The sequence below is a fragment of the Bos taurus genome, chromosome 16 (genome assembly GCF_002263795.3).
Source record: "Bos taurus isolate L1 Dominette 01449 registration number 42190680 breed Hereford chromosome 16, ARS-UCD2.0, whole genome shotgun sequence".
NCBI lineage: Eukaryota > Metazoa > Chordata > Mammalia > Artiodactyla > Bovidae > Bos > Bos taurus.
In genome coordinates this window covers 56,169,939-56,195,647 of record NC_037343.1, presented here as the reverse complement: position 1 = coordinate 56,195,647, position 25,709 = coordinate 56,169,939, and the positions used below count along the sequence as shown (strand labels likewise).

Sequence of the window (25,709 nt, the reverse complement as noted above, 5' to 3'; positions counted from 1 at the left end):
CCTCCATGTCACACAATTAACAACATTTGCACAAAAAGCAGAGAGCAACTTTTCTCCTTAGTTTCGTCCCCTCCTCCATAGGAGATGTGTAGCCAGGAAAGTTGGATTAGTATCTTGGGGGAGGAGGATACTGCATTTTTCGGAGAGACAGACGCTGATGTTACAGACACACACAGACAAAAAAACTTACCTCCTCAAAAGTCACAGACCAACTATCGTTTTCAATCATAGGTACAAAGACAATTGAAAAAAAAAAAAGAATATCCAATGAAATTGCACACCTACTAATACAATTAGGAAATGGTGATAACAAAAAACAGACACTTGGTAATGCTATTTTGCTCTGTTGTTTTTCCTTAGAGTGTCATTTACTCTGTGCTCTCTCCAGGACAGCTAACGTTTGATGGAAGAAATGATACTTGAGGCAGCCAATGGCAGCGAAGAGTGATACACTAAACTCCTCCCTCTCCACACTGCTATTTGCAGTCCGAGTGACTGATGCAAACGCTGTCCGTGGAACTATTTGCAACTAGGGTGTGAGTTGTTTACACTGTGTTGTTAAGAACTGGGTGGAAGGAACTTCCTTCAATCATAAAGCCAGAAACCTTGCAAAATATTTCATCTTCAGGCATGACAAAGCCAGCAACCTTGCAAAATATTTCATCTTCAGGCAACAGAATTATATTGTTGGGCAGGGAAATGCAGAAGAAAAACGGAGGTCCCAGGTCTCCTTGGTGTCTGGGGATTGGAGTTTGGGTGAAGCAGTATAAGGAATGGTGAAAGTGATTTTTTCCCAAGATGAGAAACCAGAGAAATGTGAACCGGCAATCAGAAGAAAATAAACTCAGCCTTAAAGGAAAAAATGATGGAGAAGGAGGCGGCTTTATAAACGCTAGCTCAGTATTTTGGGTGTGCTATCTGCTGCTATAATGAATTGTTGGCACATGATTTTAAAGACATTCCAGGGTCCAGAGAAAATGTTTCCCTAAAAGACCCAGGGCAATTTTATTAGCAACAACACACTCAACTCTCACCTTTCTTCTTCTGGGTGCCTCTTTCAAAAACCTTGATAGTCATCAAATTCAAATTTCATCCAACAGTTTTTTGACATTCAAAGACAAATGCCTACAGACAATAATGTTTAAATGTCTACATTGTAGATGAGATTTGAGAAAGCAAATCTGGATATCTGAAATCATTTCATGCTCTTCCTTCACCCAACACAGCCAGTTTTATCTTTCTGGTGGAAATTTAAACAATTTTAAATGTCAAACTAAAGAGAAAATCTTGTCAGTAGTAACTAACTGGCAGTTGGCAAACCAGACTGAATTTCTTTTAGCATTTAAGAACCATCTTAGATTATACTCTAGCACAGGGTCAGCAAACTTTTAATGTAAATGCCCAAACAGTAAATATTTTAGGCTCTGTAGGCCATATGGTCTTTGTTGCGGCTACTCAACTCTGCCATTGTTGTGTAAAAACAGTGATAGATAATAAGCATGCGGCTGTGTTCCAATTAAACTTTATTTACAAAAACAGGCAGTGGGCCATATTTGGCCCACAGGCCATATGGTTTATAAATCTCTCTACTACTCTAGCGTATAAATCAAATTTTTGAAAAGCAAATGGGTTACAGATGATGTAGAAACAGGAGTGTGATGTAATTTTCCAGTCATCCTCCTTTAACAAGAAACAAGATGTACTAAAAATTGAAGAAAAATTTTGGAGCATTAATTCTAAAACCATTGGTAAACATACTGAAAGATTCTTAATACGCATAACCTTTATGTCTCCCCTGAGTGTTAAGTATAACTCAATCAGCAGACAAGGTGATTGAGTTTCAATCATCAGAAAGCATCAGAAACCACCTGCTCCTTCTTAGTAAGTGGCTCCAGAAGCATCAAGAGAGCTCAGGCTTGCCTTCTCCACCATCCTACAGCAGTGAGTGCATGAGTTAGCCAAGAGCAAAGAGGGAAAGAGTGGCAGCATCCGAGGTTTAGAATTAAGTTGTCACAGATAGAAACCCTCCTCTTGACTATCACTGTTCATTAAAAGCATGTGATTTCATAACAAATATTTCCAAAAGCCAGTAACATCTCTGTGATGTGAAAAATAATAAAGTATGTTTATTTTCACTGGATGAAAAACATTTTTCAAAGATGGATTCACTTCTCTTGACTTCTATGAGTAAGGAAGGGTCCAATACGAAAACAAAACAAAACGAAACGGGGCGGGGGTGAGGATCTTTTTTTTCCAGATATGATTAGCATTATTTAAACTTTAGCATAATTTAAAAACAAAATACGATCACTGTTGTAAATTATTTCCTCAGATATGTAAGGATAGCAAATAATACAAGTACAAATTAAGTTTTATTTAGAAAACCTTGTTTGTACTATTTATAATTAAACAGCTTAATTTTAAATTACATGCAGGGACAACTGCTCTACAGAAATTAGTATGAGCAAGTAAAACCTTCTGTGAAATTACAGGAATCATTTTCTTTCTGTTTGAATTACATTTTAGTTTAAGAAAAAAAAGTACTATGTCTAACCTCAAGAAAGAAGTTAAACATTCTAAATTTAATTATACTGAATATAGATAAGATCCTTCAATTAGAAACTACATATTTATAATACTGTCTCCCAAACCCAAGAGAGTTTTAAACATTCCTGGTTCTTTCTAGGATTTGCCCAACTAGAATAGGTAATAATATAACCTTCATTACACTTTGGGAAATTCACTGAATTTAATTAATTAGCTGTGCTTTTTGAAGGCTTAACTCACATTTGTACAACTAGTTCTTTCTTTAATTAAACAAGAAAAGCATATCATCTTCTAAAGACAGATGAAGGCTATAGTTCTCTAAAATTGCCATTAATGATTACATCATTAGAAAACTAACTTCCCCCAAATGAAAACAGTTCATCATCTTAAAATAAAAAATAATACTTTAACTTCTGAAATTGATAACCACTATTAGGTGCTTGGCTACTAATTTTTTAAAATGACTAAAACAGCTGCACATATCCATGAATGTTTGTTTTCTGGGGATTTATACAAAGATGAAAGTATACATGATGTATTTCTACAGACAACTCTTTATCTTGTATTTCACTTAATCCAAAATTTATAAATATGCAAACCAAATCATCAGAGCAAATAAAAATCACTGCACAAATCTGGCCAGGTCAAAGTTAAGATGGATAATAAAAGAGGCTTATAATAAATACTTTGCATTCTTCTTCCAATAAAGTTTCCTTTCTGTATCTTGGAATCTAGTCATGAAGATAAAATAGAAAAAGTACACCAGAGGCTGTAAGCAGTCATTATAGAGCTCACTGAGTTTCAAATACAAACTTATTTCAAGATCAGGTAGCACAGGCACTGTGCATATATATGCATTACCTATTTATAGGTTTTATCTATGTGCATACATATATGTATATAAACATACACACACACATATAAAGATGAATCCATCATCCACTTTTGTTGGCTGGCCTTTCCCTTATAAATATGAGTACATATAGGATCTATAGTTATTGATTAACTCTAATTCTGACAGGAGGTCTCCCTCCTTTAAGTATGGTTTCTGCACAGGTACCTCTGGTATGACTGAGGCTTATGAAAAAACACGGTAGGCAGATGTTAATTCTCTTGGGACATTTAGCTTGGCGGGGTTTTCTTGTGTGTGGGGGGGGATATAATTCACATATCAAAAATTCACCTTTCTAAAATGTACAATTCAGTGGTTTTTCTACATTCTCAAAGTTGTACAACTGTCACCATTATCAAATTCCAGAACATTTGCATTGTGCTTAGGGTTCCAAAATTTAAATTTATACCGACGCCATTTCATCAAGTGTTAGGTACAGGTAAGTATCCTGACATAACCTCAAGAGTAGATATTTTCATATGTCATAAAAATAAACACAAAACACATGTTTAGATAGACACAGCAAGAATGTGAGTGCTGAGAGTTATCTCTACATTGTTGGATCTTTAAATCCATGTCTGGTTTCCCTGAAACAGCTCTTTTAGTACCCCACCATGCCCAAGAGAAACAGTATTAAGCTGAAAAAAATCTCTTGGAATATCATAAGGTATGACATTTCTGGGTCTTTTTTTTAAATCGACACAACCTTCTTAATTCTCTTGAATTAAGCTAGGGGGCAAGCTAGGGGGCAAGCAAGGCATTTTAAACACTATAGATCGTAACTGCTGAGGAGGGACTGTTAGTGAACTGTGTAAGTTCTGACTCAATGCCTTCAAAGATCTTCCCCAAGTTATTCTTGAGAATTTTCATATCTAGGTTCCCAGTCCCTGGACATGAACAGTGAATTATAAAGTGCTTATACCCAGGGCATAAATCTTACTCTTGACAGGATTAAATTTATAAGATGCTAAAATGTATTTTCTAAGATACTTTCCTAAGTTAATGAATACAACTGTAATTTGCTTCTTAAACTAGATATTGACTATCTGAAAGAACAAATCTCCTGATGGGTTAAAACCATGCGCTCAATTGTCACCTTGAAAATGTAATTATAATGTGATAACTTTACCAAGTTTATCTCCAGTACAAATTTTTAGACATTATTAAAAGGGTATAGGAATATTAGCTGAATGATGCATTAGCAAGCTATTACAATAATACAAAAATAGCTATAGAGGATATCTTATATACATAAATAGAGCATTTAAGCCAAAAAGTAGTACCTGTGTTCAAAACAAACGCCAAAAAAAAAAGTTTAATTCTACTTTGATTCCTCAGTAAAAATTGTACACATCAATAGTATATGTATGATAGTCACTTTAAAAAAAATAATAATACACATTGTACTATTCACTTATACGTACCTGCTTTGACACAAAAAGGATATAAGAAACAATAACAAGTTCAGTTCCAGACTGAATTTGAACACAATTTTAGTCTTTTCATTCCCCTGTCTTCTATTTAAAGCACGCTTCCCAGACTTCACTCAGAATGATGGCAGCAATAAGAAAATCAGAATGATGCAAGCAGCAGGAGAGTTTCATTTTGGATTCTTAAAAATATTTTTTAATTACTACTTCAAAGCTTTCTACAGCAGCATGCTACATAAGCTACATTAAAATTGGTTTTATTGAGGGGTAGAAATTAGCTTCCAACTATGAGTACTTTATATGGTAACAGTTCTGCATAGCAGTGGGATTCTACTGTCAGCCAGTTTTATAAACAAAGGGAAAACATACAGATGTTAGATTATTAGGTTAACAATACTTGGGAGAATTAGGAGAAAGATAAGTGAGGGACTGGTGGGGCAGAAACAAATTAAGGGGATAGTATTCTAGCAATAATTGGGTAATTAGAGGCAGCAGGCCTAATAAGGCTAATAACAACCATTTCACTGAACAACTTTGTGCTAGGTACTTTGCATACAACGTACCTCATCTTCACAACAATCCTTCAAGGAAACGTGTATACTACACATTTTACAGATGGGGAAGAGGTCCAATAATCAGTCTAAGATGCTGAACAGTGGCATGGGGGTTAAAATCCCCAACTTGGACTCCAAATCCTGTCTCATTTTTCAGAAATTCAGGTTTTGAATTCAGATCTGACTACAGAATCCATACACGCCTTCCACCACTCCCTTATGTCAACGTTCCATGCTGTTCAGTTCAGCAACAGAAACAAGATAGACTGCATGACTGCAGTGGCCTGTGTCCAGCTCTCTGACTACATAAAAGCAACTCTAGTTACAGAAGTGGAAGTCATCTCACAGTGAGTGGCTTAATTAATGATGTCATCACTGTACTTTTTGGGGCAAGTTGTTTCAGCATCGCTGGGACTCAGGTGTATGAATGCAGTATTCTCTTGTCCTAATGTACTGATGTGGAGAGGGAATCATTATATGTCTGTAGGAATCTGAAGAATCAAAACATGCTGAAGAGAGACACTAATATTTCAGTCAGAAAAAAGTAAGGGTGGGGTCAGTATTTCCCCAACACTGCTTTATGGAAACTGTTGCTAATTACCATTGAGGACATCTTTATAACCAGCCCAATTTTTTAAAAATACTGCAACTAGCTGGGATATTAAACTGAATCATTTTGATTTTGGAACTGCACTCTGTAAAATGTCACTGTTTTTTATAAACTTGTTCGTGGAAATAAATGTTGCGACAAACACCATGACTGTACTCAATATACCTTTGTGGTTTTTATTCTTTACTTTTGAATGAGTTTGTGTCTTTAACATTGGCTCCAGACAGGGGTGAGTCTGAAACGTTATCGGGCCAGTCTTGGAACAGTTCGCCTTCTAACAGTCTTTGTGGATGTACCGTGCACAGCTAAAACCATACTTTGCCATTTTTCTTTTTTCTCATTTTTGAAAGTAGTTGATAGCCACTTTCTCTCTTTTCTTTTTCCCTTTCTTTCAGCTTCTTATGAAGACTCCCAGTATAAATGCAACAGGTGAAGTCACCTACAAATATACAAACTGAAAGAAAAGAAATATTATGTTTGGCTACTCAGGAGTCTCCTGAGATGAAAACATACCTGGACATTGAGCAAAGTCACAGTTAACATCAATCAAGAAGGAATAGAGGGAACGAATGTCCCCCAGTTTTTGTGGCTCTAGGGGAAAGAGGATATTGGCTCAAACAGGTGCCCTGTGTCTCCCATACCTTGTATCTATCCATTGGGTCTTCCTGCTGCAGCTGACTCTCTCGCATTGTCTGATATTCTTTCTCATATTTCTTTAGCTTCTTGGTTGGTACCTGCAGGGTTGAGAGGAAAACCATGTTAGAAAAAAATCATTTAGGAAACCATTTTCTGATGTATTTCCCAACGAAGTCTCTGGCTTTCTAAAGGAGGACACCTGACTCGATGTAGGGTGGAAATCTAGACCCCCTGGTGGCTCACGATGTGTAAAGAATCTGCCTGTAATTCGGGAGACCTGGGTTCGACCCCTGGGTTGGAAAGATCCCTTGGAGAAGGGAATGGCTACCCACTTCAGTGTTCCTGCCTGGAGGATTCCATGGACAGAGGAGCCTGGCAGGCTACAGTCCAAAGAGCTGGACATGACTGAGTGACTAACACTTTCACTTTTAAAGTTTTTCTGTAAAGGTCCACATAGTGTATATTTTAGGCTATGTGGGCCATACGGTCTAGGGTACAACTCCACTGTTGTTGCTACACAAAAACTGCAGATAGGTGATATGTAAACAATAGGTGATATGAGTGTGGTCATGTTCCAACAAAACTTTATTTACCAAAAGAAGTTGTAGTTGGTCCTTGTCGGTTCCACAGCACTGCTGACATAGCATCCCTTTTTCTTGTTAATGTATTTAACAGTGCTATTACTTCTGTTAACTGCTTTTCTTAAAGTAAAATTCATTCTTCTGCCATGTTAAAGATCATAATTATTATTTTATAAAAAGACTGAGCAACAAAGAAAAATTTTTAATGGAACCTACATACTGGAGAGAAAGCAGATTCGAGAACTGGTAGGCAAACGATTTCTATTTCATAACGGTTGTCAAGAGAATTAAATGACATAAAGTATCTAAAGTAATGCCTGGTTCATGGGATTTTTAAAAACAGTGTTTCTAGAAAATATTATAAAAATTAATCCATTAGAATCTGTCATATGTTTTATATAATAGACTAAGTCTACTTTTAGGTTATTCTTGATCAATCAAAACTTACAGAATTCCTTTAAACATCAAAATCTCCCCTTAATGTTTAGGTCCTAACATGAAGCTAAACTTTTAAAATGAAAACAAGTGTGTTACTTGGCTAAATTCTTGGGGACTGAGTGAAGGCAAAGACCATGTGTTGATGCTCCTCAGCCTCCATCACGACATCTACCCAAGTAATTGGCCCCTAGGAGGCCCTCAACAGATTGCTTTTTGTCACGTTCAAAACCTGGCATTGAGAAAACATGTAAGTATGTGTATGAGAGGGTGAAAGAGAGGATGGAAAGCAGCAGAAGGAAAATAAAATAAACTTATGGTATCCTGGGATAAGGATTGTTTCAGTTCTCTAGTATTTGGCCAGAGAATTTGTCAAATAAAAAGCAAAGACACTAAGTTATTCTAATTACTTTGTTCTTCCCATCCAGGCACATTGTGAGTGCTGGAATTATCTGCTTTTCATCACAACTGGGAAGTTTCACACAGTCCAAGCCCATTGGGTAGTGCAAATCATTCAACAATATGACGACAATATTCATTTGGCTGACAGGGACTGCCTACCCAGGAAGACAAGAAAGGGCGCTTTCAAGCATGTTCACTGAATTGCAAAACCATTACTGAATACTGGCATAAGAAACTCTGATCTTTACTACTCCATCTCCAGAGACCTTCAACAAAACACTGTGACCAACGTGAGTGCAAGGCAGAAAAATGCCACCTGCCAACAGTATGGCCTTAAGATCACTGAAAAACAATGAGGAAAATATAAATGATCATGTACTAACAAAACAGCAACAACATTATTTTTCTTGACTTTGAGAGGGACAATTTTATCCAGTTTTCTTTTCTCTGTACTTATCATAAACTCTGAAAACCAAAAACAGATTCTCAAGATGAAGTGGCAAATCACTGGAACTGCAGTTGCCTGAAGCTGGGGAGAAAAAGGAAGAAGTCCCAGCGTTTTAAGCAGTGAGAGGGGTTTCCCCGGTATCCCTAGGAGGCGGGGTCAAGGGGAGAAGTGAAAGGATTTGTGAGGAGGAGGGAGCCTACTCCAGCAGCCACTTACCCACAAGATGAGAAGGAAGTATTATACAATATGTAAATATTTTTGTGTAGCTGAATACTGGTACCACTGGGTACCAGGTTGAACATCAGTCTTGCATGCGTGCTAAGTGGCTTCAGTCATGTCTGTCTTGTACCCTACGGACTGTAGCCCGCCAGGTCCCTCTGTTCATGGGGATTCTCCAGGCAAAAATACTGGAGTGGGTTGGTTGCTATGCCCTCCTCCAGGGGATCTTCCCAACCCAAGGATCCAACCCACGTCTCTTTCATCTTCTGCACTAGCAGGTGGGTTCTTTACCACTAATGCCACCTGGGAAGCCCAGGAACATCAGTCTTAGGAGGGAGCATTTCTACATGGTTCTGAAATGGATTCATTCACCAGTAAGTCAATTACATAGTATAACCTTGTCTCTAGAGAATTTCTTCTAAAACTGTATTTTTTCAATTGAAACTATTTATGACTGAGGGTTTTTTGTTAACATGTAAAAGAGTGTCCTTTTAAAAGTCAATCTTGTTACTTATGTTAAGAGGTTCATTTCAAAGTGAAATATTTTAAAAATGCATTAAACACCCCTCAGTAAGCTAATCCTTTCCCATCTGGCTCAGATTCTAGGATGTTTGGCTTCATCTTGTTCAGGAAAATAAAGCAGGTTCCCAGAACAATATGTTGCTAGGAAACCTTCCAGGCTTATTTATCTTGTGTTGTGGGGTGATATTGAGCATCCACCTGTGATTGGCACAAAGTAAAAGGGAGAAAAAGGTGGAGGAGGAAGGAGAGCTGATATGAAACTCCTGTCGTTTATGAGATAATCAAAGAAAATAGACAGTTGTGGTTTTAAAAACTGACAAAATTGATTTTATTTTAGGGAACGTAATATTAAAAAACCTCTTCAGTAAGTAGTTTTAATTAAAAAAACAGAAAGTCATTAAGAATTATTAAAATTTAAACAACCTACTATCTCAAGAGTAGTATAGGTATCTTTTCCCTTAAGTTACATAAATTTAATGTAATTGTGCACTTGAACAATGAGATTTAAAGTATAGGGAAGCGTGTGTGTAGGTTATATGCAAATACTATGTGATTTTGTGTAAGGGACTTGAGTATTCATGGAGTTTGGTATCTATGGGGGGTCCTGGGACTAATTCTCCACGGATACTGAGGAATGACTGTAATTACTAATTTGCTTTACTCTTTCTCAAGGTTAATCAAGCTGGCCTCAGTAGGAGATACAGAAGGCGAAGAATGAATAAGAATACAGTAGTTCCCTCTCATCCACACCGGTTGTCAGACTGCAGACAGGACCAAACTCTACATACACTCTATATTTTCCTATACATAGAAACAGTAACAATAATAATTATAGAACAATCATCACATGCTGTAATAAAAGGGTTACTTGGACACAAGCACTGTGAGACCAGACTGCTGACTTGATAACCGAGGTGGCTATTAAGTGACTCCTGGTGGGAACACAGTGTGGCTACGCTGGGCAAGGGGATGATCCACATCCTGGGAGGACTGCAGCAGGACAGTGGATCCTAATCAGAACAGCTCAGAATTTAAAACTCACGAATTTTTCACTTGTTCATTTCTGGAATTTTCCATTTAGTATTTTAGGATTGCCTGAGAAGGTGATGGCACCCCACTCCAGTACTCTTGCCTAGGAAAAAACCCCATGGACGGAGGAGCCTGGTGGGCTGCAGTCCATGGGGTTGCCAAGAGTCGGACACGACTGAGCAACTTGACTTTCACTTTTCACTTTCATGCATTGGAGAAGGAAATGGCAACCCACTCCAGTGTTCTTGCCTGGAGAATCCCAGGGACAGGGGAGCCTGGTGGGCTGCCGTCTATGGCGTCGCAGAGAGTCGGACACGACTGAAGCGACTTAGCAGCAGCAGCAGGATTGCAGCTGACTAGGGTAACTGAAATCTTGGAGCAACTACTGTATGTTCAACATTCTCCACTTTCCATGCTCTCTCTCCTTTTCATTTAAAGCACTGATTTCCTGTTTTTACATAACTCTGATAGAAAACATACATATGTATATACAAGTTTTTTTTGTATATCAATTAATTTTAGGTGAATTTGTCTTAATAATCTTTACTTCAGTAATCATGCCCATCTAGGTTATCACCTCACTTCATATTTTTATTACATTATTTTGAATACCTCTATCCCTGGGATTTCCCAGGCAAGAATACTGGAATGGGTTGCCATTTTTTTCTCCAGGGGATCTTCCTGACCCAAGGATAGAACATGCATTTCTTGCATTGCAGGCAGATTCTTTACCACTGGGCCACCCAGGAAGGCCTTTGATCAGTAGTAATCAGCATTAAGAAAAACATGAAATGCCTTCATGCCAGAGAATTTCCTTATAGTTTTAGAGATATAATTTAGAAAACTCTATATTAGAAAACTATATTTAAGCCTCCCAACAATTAAGATAAACTAAAAAAAAATTATTTTACAAATAAAATCCAAGTAATACTTGGAGAGTATTTGCCCAAGAGAGGTAACTTGCCCAACATCACATAGCTGGTAAATGGAGTCAGAAATGGGATCCTGGCAGTCTGCCTGCAAACTCTGTCCTCTTTGACCACTTAGATCTACTGCCTGGGACCAGATGACTGAGGCAAAGCTTCTTGAGAAGTTGACAGTCTAGACATAGTGCTAATTATGTGTCTAATTACATATAGCTCCGTAAGTCCAACAGCAGATGTTCATAAAGGTACAAGGGTGATCAGGAAGAAATTTGCTGGGGTAGGGGGAGAGCACCTCAATAAGGATTTTTCATTATGACTGGTTTATGTAAACTTCCTTGCCCAATCAAACATTCCTGTACTTCCCTTTGCTAATTTTTAACAAGGGGCCACTCACTTGTAAGAGGCATTTATTTTTGGCTTGATGAATCTGCTTCTTTATTTCAAAAGTAAATACAAAACTATTTACTAATCTATACAAATGCTGGCAAAGTAAATCACTATGTTTTAAAAAGGCTGATAAGATCCAGTCAATATTTTCCTGACTGTCAGAGGTCTGAGCGCCTAAAAAATTAACAGGCCAAAGGTATTAACTATTATGTACTACTGCTCTTACTTCAGATAATTTCTTAAACTAAACATCAATGATTCTAATTTAATATATTAATCACTGGATAGAGAAAAACATACAAAAAGTAGTATAGCACCACATTTCTTGGTTATGGGGGGCTGGTGCTCAGACTGAGAATTTTTAATTGAGTCACTTCCATCAAGATCTGTGAACAGAAAGTGGATCAGTGGCAACCAAAACCCTAATAGTAAGTTTGCAGAAACCTAAAGGACTTAGAATGAAATAACTGGGAAGAAATCAAGAGAGGACATCTGAGAAGAGGGAGCATGTCCTTTAGGCTTCACTTCACCCTCCTCATGGTGTTCAGCAAAAGAAGCTACCCTGACTCTTTTTGAGTTTTTAGTACTAAGAGGAGGGAAACAGTTAATTTCCTCACCTTCCCCCCCCACCAGGGTACTTGGAGAAGACTCTTGAGAGTCCCTTGGACTGCAAGGAGATCAACCAGTCCATTCTAAAGGAGATCAGTCCTGAGTGTTCTTTGGAAGGAATGATGCTAAAGCTGAAACTCCAGTACTTTGGCCACCTCATGTGAAGAGTTGACTCATTGGAAAAGATTCTGATGCTGGGAAAGACTGAAGGCAGGAGAAGGGGACGACAGAGGATGAGATGGTTGGATGGCACCATTGACTCAACGGACACGAGTTTGAGCAAGCTCTGGGAGATGGTGAGGGACAGGGAAGCTTGGCGTGCTGCAGTCCACCAGGTCGCAAAGAGTCGGACACAATCGAGTGACTGAACAACAACTGGGGGAAACCTTCAGAGAACTTAAGAGCCTATAAATGATTATTCACTGCATTCATTTTTATTGAGGTATAACTGACACATGACATGCTATCATTTTCAAGATGTACAATTTGATATCTGTACACGCTGCAAAATGATCACCAAATTCAGTCTAGTTAACATCCGTCTCTACTGTTACTCTCACTTCATCTTGTGATGAGAACTTTTAAGATGTACTCTCTCAGTAGCTTTCAAATATGCTATACAGTATTAACCATGGACACCATGCTGTACGTTACATCCCTGGGACTTATTTATTTACAGCTGGAAGTTTGTACCTTTTGACCCCCTTGCACCCATTCCACCCACCCCCACCACCACCCCAGCCCCGAGCCTCTGGTAACATTAGCTGTACTCCAATACTTAAGGAAATACAGTGATTTAAGGGGTGAGGCCAAGAAACGTATTCATCTCCTGGAGTAATTCTAACGTAACTCCCAATGTTTATAGACATCAAATTACTCGACACACTTTTCCTGAATTCACACATGGTCGACAATGCTGCACTTTCATTTCGTCAGGCGTGCTCAGCTTCCCCAATTACTCAAGCCTAATGGTGCACACTCCTGTGACAGGCTCCTGTTCTCACTCATGAATAATTGTATGATGTGAGTCACTTTCCGGCATTTGTGGCTTACTCCTGAATGTAGTGTGCTCATCAGAGTATCTATGAAAGCTTCTGAAATATTGATTTCTACTTTCTTTATCATGTTCTAATATAATCTGTCTGGCCCCAGAGCTGTAGTAACTCTAAGAGACACAGCATTTTATAGAAACTGCTTATCTGTTCATTTCTAATTTCTCATCTCCAGGTCTATAAATAATCTATGTACTATTTATATGGAACTTCTTGGCACTTCTGCTCTAGAGCTTTCCTATCAATAAATAATACCTGGAGGTAATTTCTTTATTATTCATGTTCTGACAACTTCCAAATTTACAGTGCCCAGCCCAAGACTTCTACTGAGCTCAATCTACATAACCCACTGTGAATTTCATGTATTTTGGATGTTTCATATTTGAGATGTTTTCAATCAGGAGACACAACCCATCCCCTACACCCCAACTTGCTCTTCCATGGTTCACCCTCAACAAGATGCACGGGCCAGAAACCCAGCAGTCACATTTGGGCTGGGTTTATTATGTCCATTCAGTAAGTTGAGCAGACTGAGAAAGACTAAGTGACACGCAGAGGGACCAAAGTAATCACCAACCCCAAGGTAAGGTGCCTTTCTGACACCAAAGGTAAAGCCTTCATTGCAGTATGTTATATGTCTGTCATCCACTCAGCACACAAGGCTCTCAAACCCAAGAGCCTTGCTAAGCTTTATCAGTCACCTGCTGCAGCTAGCTGAGTGAAGCAGCTGCAGGATGATGGAGATGCTCTATTTTAACAGCTGACTGGGAGATAGTGAACCTAGGATATGTGCCATCTTAACCAGCACAAAGCAGGAACTATAAACACCTTCACACAGACACACAGAAGTCGCTCAGTCGTGTCCAACTCTTTGCAACCCCATGGATTGTAGCCCACCAGGCTCCTCGGTCCATGGGATTTTCCAGGCATGAATACTGGAGTGGGTTGCAGTTTCCTTCTCCAGGGGATCTTCCTGACCCAGGGATCGAACCCAGGTCTCCCGCATTGTAGGTAGACGCTTTACCATCTGAGCTACCAGGGAAGCCCATCAAAAACACAGAAGAGTAGTAATAAGTTTCAAAAGGATGTCAGTTGAGATCTTTTATAGATGAAATCTACTTTCTAGAAGTAGACTATATGCACAGCTGGAGACAAGAGGCTGCAAAATAAAGGTCCAACTGGAAAATATCTGGGGTACCCAATTAGATCCAGTTATTCTGCATCTGTGGATTTAAAATGATCATCATCCACGGTGGAACAGATGTGTTCCTCGTTGCTTAGAAAATCCACAGCTAGCTTGATTGAGGCTACGGACATGTGTTGGAGTTGGTTCTTGAGATTCTGCAAGTTCAATCCTTCAGGTCTTGGGCAAGCCTTGATCAAATTCAGCACCTGGTTCTGGGCCACCGTGAGGCTATTTGCTGGTATGAAGTTATTCCCACCGAAGTTCCCAGCTTCACCCATTCCTGGATTGCTGATAGGCGCTCTCCCTGTGAAGGCTGGCTGTTCGACTTTGCTCAGCATCATGTGTGCATTGACTACTTCCAGAATATGTGTGGTGAACTCATTCATATCCTCCAGGGGCATGATCTTAAAGGCTACCAGGCTTTTCTTGTTCTGGAAAGATCTCAGATGACCAGCCACTTCCACATATGTTTCTGGAGGGACCACAGTGTTTTCACCACTGCGTCATCTGTGTCAACCCACTGGCGAACATCCACGGGTGCAGCTGTCATGTCATCTATCTTGTAAACAATGTTGGTTGCAGCCTTCTCTGCATTTCTGATAATCCCCACAATAGTGACCTGTGAAATCTCAACATTTTCAATTCTGAATACCTCATCAGCCAGAGTAGCAGAAAGCAGCTGAGATATGGTACAGGGTACAATGTGCTGACCTCGAGCTCTGGATTTCTTTTCAGCCTGGGAAGCTGTCGGAGATCCAAAGCCCTCAGGGGACTGTGTGTAGCCGCCTTCAGAAAACTATAAACACGTTCACCCTGAACTTTCTGGGCAAGCTAGGAAAAAAGGGAAGGTCAAACAGACCCGGAGGTGACTGAGCCGGGAGTTTCACTCTGAGAGAAGCCTGCTTAAAATTCCATAAAGTCTCAAGAGGGGACAGATTGAAATGATATATTTTCCTCCTCTCCCAGCCTTCTGAAAAAAGCACTGAGGCATAAACAACTCAAGAGATTTACAGCTTAAACCAAATTACCTTAAGGTATTGGAATCAGTCAGAGCTTAGATGGAACAGTTTTTGAGGCCTACAGCTTCAATGAGAATGCCCTTCTCTATATACTGTTCTCATATTTGTTTCTTTCTGTTCCCCCTGCTGCATGTACAGATTTGTCAAACAAAAAAAAAGACAGGTTCTTTTTTTCACCCACATGCAACAGTTGCAACAGGGTTACAACCATTCCTATTAGTTTTTAAGTCTTTTTCTAAGATTTTTTTTGTATGTGAAGGAGAAAAAAGACATTTAGCCTATTTTTCTTTAAAGCAACACAAATCCTTATCTCACTATATTGGTTAACTTCAATTTTAGACTGAATTATAGAAATTCTATTTTCTCTTAGATTTTGGAGAGAAATATATCACTGAAAATGTTTATTGTAGCATTTGAAAAATAACTGAATGCTACCCAGTGCTAAAAATTAAGACTGTAAGGTAGTATGTAATATACTAAATCTGGTCACATGTGGAATGGTATTGGTCTGATTCCAGGGAGCAGATTAACCAGCTGTAGTCCCCAAACTGGGCCACAGAAAGCTGATACAGCTATGCATTCAGAGTGAGCTAATTAAGCTTATTTAAAACTAGACAATGAGACAGGAGGGGAAGAATGGTAGCAGAGCTATGTAGGACACTGTTCTTTACCACCACCAAATGCTACGTTCACTGGAATAGTGCTGGCCTTTGCACTGCAGATGCTGAGAAACCCGAAGCGGTATTTTTATGTCAGTTGCCATTGGCAATTAGGTCAGAAGTAAATATACATTCTTGCTGAAAATATTCACTGTAGGCAGGAAGCTATAGATATTTATGCTACACAAAATTTAATTCAAGACTAATATGCTGGGACCTGCCTGTCGGTCCAGTGGTTAAGACTGCCTTCCAATGCAGGGGCATGGCTTCCTGATCCTACAGCTAAGATCCCACATGCCTCGGGGCCAAAAAAATCAAAACATAAAACTGAAGCAATACTGTAACAAATTCAACAAAGACTTTAAAAAACGGTCCTCATTAAACACACACACACACACACACACACACACATGCCAAACAGCAGTTGTATAAAACAGGCTGAGTATGTCTGTCTTCAGATTCACCTTTACCGTACCCTACTATCTGAAAAGGAAAGCAGTGGGAAAGCGAGAGAAATTGAGAACCTTTACTGTAGTCACCTACCTTAAAGGTAGTCCCTGGAAGGAAGGAAGTCAAACTGGCTAGAAATCATCAGCAGGAGTATTCAATGCATGATAACTGCACTGCCATTTTTTTTTCTTTCTGAATTTATTTTTTTATTGAAGGATAATTGCTTTACAGAATTTTGTTGTTTTCTGTCAAACCTCAACATGAGTCAGCCATAGGTATACATATACCCCTCCCTCTTGAACCTCCCTCCCATCTTGCACTGCCATTTTATATACCAAGTGTTTAACATGGGAAGAAAAACTCATCCCTCCTTTGCATTTTTAAAAACCTCCCATTTGCTCCTTCACTCCACAGATAGATACTGATAAACTACCGTGTTGCAGGCAAAGCCAGCCAAGAACAAATGCTCAGTGCGGCCCCTCCAGGTGCTCAGTCTGGTGGGGAGGAAGTCTTCAAAGAAATGACCACACAACTGAAATAAACAGCGCACTTACATAAGGTGAGCACTGTTAAGTTAAGGTTGGGGGATAAAAGTGGACAGGGTTCTAAATTTTGATTGCTTCTCTGTGCAATGACAACAAAGCTGAAGAGAAGTGAAGAGTTAAGTCAGGGACTTCCCTGGTGGTCCAGTGATTAATAATCTGCTTGCCAATGCACGGAACACGGGTTGAAGTCCTGGTCTGCGATGCTCCCACATGCCCGTGCCATGGAGCAGCTAAGCCCTTGCGCCCCAACTACTGAAGCCTCGCACCCTAGAGCCCCTGCTCACCAACAAGAGAAACCAGCACAGTGAGAAGCCTGAGCACCACAACTAGAGTAGCCCCTGCTTGGAGCAACTAGAGAAGCCCTGCATCCAGTGGAGCCATAAATAAATAATACAATTAAAAAAAAGTTAAGTCAGCCAGTGAAGAGTAGGGAGGGAGAGTGCTCCCAGCAGAGGGAATGATGGGCATAGGATGGCAAAGAGCATGCTCAGCTACATAATTTGCCAGGACCAACACAAAATAAAAATCAAGGCCGCCTGTTCAAAAAGTGAGAATTTCAAGGTGAGAGTAGAGCATTAAACCAAACGCAGTCGTGCAGGGCACATGCCCATGAAGCCAGCTGGAGGGACTGAAGGCCCGCTGGAGCACAGTGAGGAGAGAAATGGCTAGCTGAGGCTGAAGAGGTATGCGAGGTCCGCGGGCACCAGCCCAAGGTACAGGGCCTCCAGGGACCAACCTCACAGACCAACCTACTGCTGTTTCCTGCACAGCTCCACAAAGAGTTACTGAAGAGCCGTTGTGTAAGTCAGACTATTATGTAAGCACTCTTCTGGGTGCTAAGAGGAAGACAAAGAAGACAGTCTTTGCTTCTAAGCAGCTTACAAATAATTGCATAATTTAGGGTAGAATGTGGAAAGTTCCACAAGAGACTATAAGCACCAATTTGTGGGAGACTCAAGGCATGAAGATCACTCATTTGAGGCACAATGTGTAAACACAGACAGAAGGACTTCAAATGGACTGAAATTAGCATTCCTCTGCCTTTAGAGCAAAGATTGGGCTGTATCACTTCCTTATATGCCAGGCACTCTACATGTATTAATTTATTTTCGCCTCACATCTGTGAGGTAGGTGCTATTAATTTCCCTCACTTTACAGAGGAGGAAACAGAGAGTCAGGAAGGTTAAATAACTTGCCAGAGGTCACAGAGCTAGCCAGGTGGCTATTCATTCTAATCAGGGCAGTCTGGATCTGAAGTCCTGGCTTTGAACTAGTATATGATGTTATCATTTTACAAACATCTTATTTTGCTGTTTTATATTTATATGTTATTCTTATGCCTTTTTAATTTCTTTTCCCTGGTCTTCTGTTGTCACTTTAACCTTTTTATATACTTGATTAGCTATATACACTGCCTCAAATTGGCTAAGAGATAAAAAACAAGAAAAAGTAATTTTTCTAAAGATTTTTCCAACTATAGCTTCTAGAGCCAGAGTTGGCAGAAACAGCAACTGGATGGGAACTTCTCTGGTGGTTTAGTGACTGGGACTCTGCACTCCCAATTCAGGGTGCCTGGTTCAATCCCTGGTCAGGGAACTAGACTGCATATGCCACAACCAAGACCCAGCACAGCCAAATAAATGAAATAAATAACATTAAAAAAAAAAAAAAAAGAAACAGAAACAGATACATTTAGGTGTGGATTTCTGAAGATGATACAGACAATGCTACCTTCCTCTACTACTGATGACAGTTCCAATGTATCTTTGTACTGATGGGACAACCAGAGCTGATACAGTTACAGACAAGGACAATTACTACTGACTCCTTGAGGACTCTAAATCTGAATTCATGGAACTCTGAGAACTCACACATTGGCTCTCAGTGGCCCCATGACCCAAAGTTAGTTCTGTTCCTCATAGAATTGGGAAGTGTGTGTATGTGCTCATTCATTCAACAAATATCTACTGTGTACAAGGCACTATGCCAGATACTACATGGGATACAAAGACAGCTATGACACAATCCTCTCATCAAGAAACTTAGAATAAAAAAAGAAACACAATAATCTACAGAATTTGATTAATGCCGTAATTTAAATTTGAGACTCCCGCTATTGCAATTTAAAGGAGGATATTTTCACAAATCTACAAGGAAATTTAGGACAAACTTTAAAATGGAGCGAGTATGTAAGAAGGCATTGTCCTCGGGGAGGTTTTGCTATTGACCACCTAAAAGCATTGGGCTTCCCTGGTGGCTCAGATGGTAAAGAATCTGCCTATAAGGCAGGAGACCTGGGTTTAATCCCTGGGTCAGGAAGATCCCCTGGAGAAGGGAATGGCAACCCACTCTAGTATTCTTGCCTGGAGAATTCCATGGACAGAGGATCCTGGTGGGCTATGGTCCATGGTGTCTCAAAAAGCAAGACACAACTGAGTGACTAACACTTTCACTTTTCTTTTCTATAAGTGTCAGGATTTTTCTTTTTATCTTCATCAGCATTTTTCTTTTCTTTCTTTTTGGTAGGCATCAATAGCCTCCAAGGACTGGAGATAATCACGGCCATAAGTCTTTTCCCTACTACCTTTCTACCAAGCAGGAAGCATCAGTTGTTAGGTGGTAGTCAACAAGCCCAGCATGTTCAGCTGCAGGTGCCATCCTGCAGGTGTTAAGACTGCTAGCTTGCCAGAATCTTACATGCAATCTATATAAGGCCAGAGGGGCCTACATATAGTATTTCTAGCCAATTCAATGAAAAATTATTTGACATCCTTTATGCTAATTAGAAAACCCTCTGCTGCTGCTGTTGGTAAGTTGCTTCAGTCGTGTCCGACTCTGTGTGACCCCATAGACGGTGGCTCACCAGGCTCCGCCATTCCTGGGATTTTCCAGGCAAGAACACTAGAGTGGGTTGCCATTTCCTTCTCCGATGCATGAAAGTGAAGTCGCTCAGTTGTGTCTGACTCTTCGTGACCTCATGGACTGCAGCCTACCAGGCTCCTCTGTCCACGGGATTTTCCAGGCAAGCGTACTGGAGTAGGTTGCCATTGTCTTCTCCGAGAAAACCCTCTAGTGTAGATTTAAATATAAGTAAGTTGAATTTATAGTAGTTATTTCCTGATTGGCATTTTTCTAATGCCAACTAACTACCATTCCCATATCTGCAGCTACTGCTAAGTTGCTTCAGTCGTGTCCGACTCTGTGTGACCCCATAGACGGCAGCCCACTAGGCTCCTCTGTCCCTGGGATTCTCCAGGCAAGAATACTGGAGTGGGTTGCCATTTCCTTCTCCATTTCCATATCAGGGTGCTTCAAATATTAATCAAGTCCAAGGTATAGACTAAAACTAACACATATCACACTGTGTAGCCTGTAGTGTCTTCATTTAAATTGTAGAGTCTAACAGTAGGGTAGGACTGTAAGAGCTATAGAGAGGGGTAAGATTAAGGAGGAAACAGCTCACTGCGGTTTATTTCTCTCCTCATCCCATAAAGGAAGCAGAAAGAAAGTGCTGTAAGCAAAAGGCATGGAGCTAAAAACATAGGCCTACTAATTGTGCCACGCAGTTATGTTTGTCTGAGTGAGGACCTAGGAGCCTGGTGTATGGCGCCTGCAGAGCAGGCTGGAAAGAATACCCCGGAGCCAGGTCATTAGAAGATCTAGGTCATTGCCAAATTGATGAAAGTGTGAATTATTTTGGTAGTTGCTAGTTGTGTGACCATATTTTCTGAACTAAACACTGGGCACATGGGCTTAGCAGATGTTTGTAACCATTCTGAATATGAGAAGCAATCTGGAGTACGAAAGAACATAGAATACTGAATTTTTTAATTGTTTTGGTAGCTTATAGGACTTAGAAGGTAGAATATTTGACATCAGAACTACCTTAAAAAAAAAAAAAAGTCTGGTCCCAGAAATGATAAGAAGTCAGTAAGGTTTTAAGACACAGAAAGATCATAACTGTGCTAGTAAGAATGTTCACTGGAAATGGTGTCTACGCTAAACTAGAAAGGGGGATAAAGAAAGGAGGAAGGTGACAACTGAAAAAATACTTATAAAGTTATGAAAACAGCTCAGGAGGAAAGGCCTTTGTTAGATGGCGGCAGTACAGGACTTGCCTGGCGGTCCAATGGTTAGGATTTCACGCTTTCACTGAAGAGGGCCTGGGTTTGATCCCTGGTTGAGGAGCTAAGATCCTACAAGCTGCATGGTGCACCCATAAAATTAATAAATTAAAAAATAATAAATTACAAAAAAATAAAAGGAGACAGTAGAAATACAAAGGAAGGACCATTAAAACCAATAATAGAGAGGCCTTTAAAGCAAGTCTTCCTTGCTCATTTTGGTCAGGCCAAGAGAACCCTTCCCTCCTAAAACTTCTTTCAAACTAGTCTATACAACTTATTTAACAATCACATATGGCTATAATTAGTTTTTCCTGGGCATGAATTTTCTTAATCCAATTAGGATGCCTTATGGTAAAAACAAACAAACAAACAACTGCTTTATTTAAACTTGGTATCTCCTGCTTTAATTGAAACAAAAAGCTGAATACTCAGTAGATGCTTAATGCAGATTTGTCAGGTTAAGCACATTCTTCATGTCTCAGGGTTCACAAGGACCGTGTTAAGTAGTCAAAATATTGGAATAAAAAAAGAGATAAAGACTGTGCCTATATATTTTCCTTGAGTATGGGTATTATAGGAGACACAATGACAGATAGCTGATAAGTAGAAAGATACAGAAATTCACTTAACATAGGATATTTCTGTTACCTAAATGAGAAGACTGTGATAACCAATTAAAAATGGCAGTTTTCCTTGATATGTTTGACAGAGCCAATAATTAGCTCTGCTCTGTGGGGCAATTTCTAAAGTAGTGCATAAGAATGAGACTATTTGAGGAAACTTTTTATGCTATGCAATTAGATGCTGTTTCATAAACTGAAATTCATTTCTGTAATCTTGGGGGGAAAGACATTAGTAAAAACATCATGCATACTAAATGCTTAATATAGGCAGGACAGATATATATGTATATCTGACAGTATGTCTAAGACAATTCTCACTTTGAATAAAGCTAATATCAAACTAACTTTCTAAAAGTTAACTAAAAGAAATCATTTTAAATGGGAAAATAGATCAAATAAGAATATGTTTGCAAGTAGGCTTGGCTGCACAGGTGGAAGAAAGGTTAAGATTAGTTTTGTATATGCCTGTTTAAGGTCCATCCACTGTTGTTTACACATGAACAATTGCTCTCCAAAGCTTGGGGTGGAGTGGCACTTACGCCCTCATTTCCATGGAAATTGTGAGGAGGCAAGAAAAATAATGTATGGGGAAATGTGTAAGTCAGCCCTCACTTCCCTTCCACCCATCCAGCCCTCCTCATTTCCATGGGAACAGGAGTTGAAAGACCTCCAGCAGCTGAAAGTTAAAGCTCACTCATAGACTGCAGCTGTTTGAATGTCAGCTGAGCACTGCAAATGACAGTTTATAGCAGCTGTTAAATTTTTTAAATGATGTTTTCCCTAATAAATTCCTCACTATAATAATTTACAAGGGGGAAACTGACTATATAACTAGCATGAGGAAGAACACTCAAAGGGATGTTTTGAGGCTTAGTCTGTTGCTGTCTTTCATAATTCTAATATCATATATCATTTTAAAACAAATGACTGAAATAGGAAAGGCAGTGAAATGAAGAGTGTATTCATCAAGTCACTGGGATGTCACAAACTTCTTCCAAATGGTGGACGTGGAAAAGTGTGGAACAACTAATTACACTCAGGGAGGAGAGAGAAAAGGAGGAGGAGAGAGAAAAGGACAAGGAGAGGAGGGATCTAATTTAACTTTAAAAAATGTTTAATTATATTTTATTACACAAAATTATGTGAAGATTGTCAGCTACACATAGAGATGGAACCCTGAGTCCAATGATGTTGGTGAGAGATCTTGACTTAGGCATTTGCAAAGAATTCTATAAATAAACAGTACTGTATTCAAATCTCTTTGGTTGGAGTTCAAATGGAGAGGTATACCCATATATTCATACGTGTGTGTGTGTATGTATGTGTGTATATATATATTTGCTACTGTGATTGGAAAGGACAAACCAGAACTTGCTAAAAAGACTGCCCAATTCCTCTCTACTTTTAAGGGCTTTCAGTTCAGTCGCTCAGTCACGTCTGACTCTTTGCGACCCCATGAATTGCAGCACGCCAGGCCTCCCTGTCCATCGCCAACTCCCGGAGTTCACTCAAACTCACGTCCATCGAGTTGGTGATGCCATCCAGCCATCTGTCGTCCCCTTCTCCTCCTGCCCCCAATCCCTCCCAGCATCACAGTCTTTTCCAATGAGTCAACTCTTCACATGAGGGGGCCAAAGTACTGGGGTTTCAGCTTTAGCATCATTCCTTCCAAAGAACACCGAGGACTGATCTCCTTTAGAATGGACTGGTTGGATCTCCTTGCAGTCCAAGGGACTCTCAAGAGTCTTCTCCAACACCACAGTTCAAAAGCATCAATTCTTCAGCACTCAGCTTTCTTCATAGTCCAACTCTCACATCCATACACGACCACAGGAAAAACCATAGCCTTGACTAGATGGACCTTTGTTGGCAAAGTAATGTCTCTGCTTTTGAATATGCTATCTAGATTGGTCATAACTTTCCTTCCAAGGAGTAAGCGTCTTTTAATTTCATGGCTGCAATCACCATCTGCCGTGATTTTGGAGCCCCCAAAAATAAAGTCTGACACTGTTTTCACTGTTTCCCCATCTATTTGCCATGAAGTGATGGGACCAGATGCCATGATCTTAGTTTTCTGAATGTTGAGCTTTAAGCCAACTTTTTCACTCTAAGTGACTTATAGATAAAAATCTATGTTATAAGCTTTTAGCTCAAGGGGAAATAGCTTCTTCAATTCAGATTATTTCAGATTAATGAACACAATCTTTTAAAATATATGTGAAGGCTGACAAAGGAAAAAAAATTCTTTTTGTTTTATATGTCAGTGACTCAATTTTATCTCTGAGGTACCTTTTCACTCTTTGTTCCCCATTGTTCCCTATAACTTGGCTTCTACTCACAAATGCCTCAGGCAAATACAAAATCTGAACACTGTCTAATACAATTCAACAGAATAGTGTCAAGAGCATTAGCCAGCAAGGTAAGTGGGAATATTATAATAGACCTTTGGGGCCTACATGGGCTTCTTATTTTTACCATAATCTTCATGGTGATAGTTCCAAAAACAGGATATAAGAATAAACTATAGCAGAGTTCCAAGTTAAGATAACCAACCGGTTTTCACTGCTGATTCACATAGTCTAATTTCATTTACATCAAGAAGTACATATTGAAAACCTTCTTATCATCTAGCTCCAGGTGCTAGTAACACGAACAGTTATGAATGAGATTGAGTTTCTAACTGCCAGGTATCTATTTTTGAATGAGATATTACTATTTTAAAATTAATCTTATAAAAAAAATACATGGAGTTCTCTTTCCCCAGCCCTCATTTCTATAGATCTTGATATTCATGAGGGTTGTCCTGAGACTTTGTGAATGTTATTTATAATGTAACAGATAACATACCCTATAAAATGCAGGTTAGTAGTTGAAAAAATGAAAGTGACCCAAGGTGAATATATAAATATAGGCCCAAAGTTATTAATAAATTCTGGTAGTTCCCAATTCTGCATAAATGCTTTTTCTATTTTCATGAGCAAATTTCTATTGGCTAACATAATAGTTAAGATAGTTTTATAAAGCACTTTGATACTTATGTAAAGTATATGGTGATACAGGTTCATAGCATAGATAGGACCTACTATTAAATTTGATAAGCTAAAGCATGCTTTAACTTAATCCAAATGGCTCTTTTCTTGCTAAAAACCATAATTCCTTTGGCCTTTATGAGAAATTAAATTTCTCAAATTTCCTTTTTCAAAACTAATGATTTCTTGTGATACATTTTCAAGAGATTATTTATAAATGCAAATATGTAAGGACAAGCCAAAATTAAGCCAAAGTTCAAATTAAGTGATTTACTTCATCTCTTAGACTTTGTAAGCAGAAGTAGGTATGTGTTTATGTATCTATTGTTTTTAGTGCAAAAAAAGTCAAAGGTATTACACCTAGATATTCTTAAAACTTACTCATATGAACACAAAACAGAGAACCCAGAAATATTTACAAAATTTTTTTGAGAACAGTAGTAAAGGTCTTCCTTGAGAACAAAGAAAAATACAAATCAGAAACATCAATCACCTTTTAAGAAGCGTGTAAGTTTTAATTTAAGGGAACTTTTAATATGAATTGAAAAAATTTTTACTTCAGGTACTTTGTCATAATTATCTCTTTTTGCTGACAGAAAAGCTAAAGGATATAATATCTAGCCCAGGAATCTAAACAAAGAACAGATTCCCTGATAATCCTGTGAGGTGAAGGTCACAACACTGAATCAATCATGCTCTGTTTTCTAGTATAAATATTTTTGGTCATTCAAGGGAAAAAAGAGAGGTTTTCACAGTGATTATACCAATTTAAGTTTCCACAACAGTGCACAA

At 39.1% G+C, this 25,709-nt stretch overlaps 1 protein-coding gene and 1 pseudogene across 9 annotated transcripts in view; both read right to left on the bottom strand.

Annotated features, from left to right (window-relative positions):
* RABGAP1L (RAB GTPase activating protein 1 like) overlaps positions 1 to 25,709 on the bottom strand; it is a 163,842-nt gene that overhangs the window by 28,700 nt on the left and 109,433 nt on the right. For 6 of the 9 annotated variants that reach the window (XM_003587088.5, XM_059875805.1, XM_059875802.1 and 3 more), the window contains one exon: positions 6,675 to 6,767. In XM_003587088.5, the coding sequence (XP_003587136.1) occupies positions 6,675 to 6,767 (93 nt within the window). Of the gene's footprint in view, positions 1 to 190; positions 6,488 to 6,674; positions 6,768 to 7,262; positions 12,930 to 25,709 lie in introns of those variants that run through there. The other 3 variants (XM_059875804.1, XM_010813484.4, XM_003587089.6) reach the window with 3 other exon arrangements.
* The window catches only part of LOC132342514 (replication protein A 32 kDa subunit-like), a 51,714-nt pseudogene continuing 38,981 nt past the window's right edge, over positions 12,977 to 25,709 (bottom strand).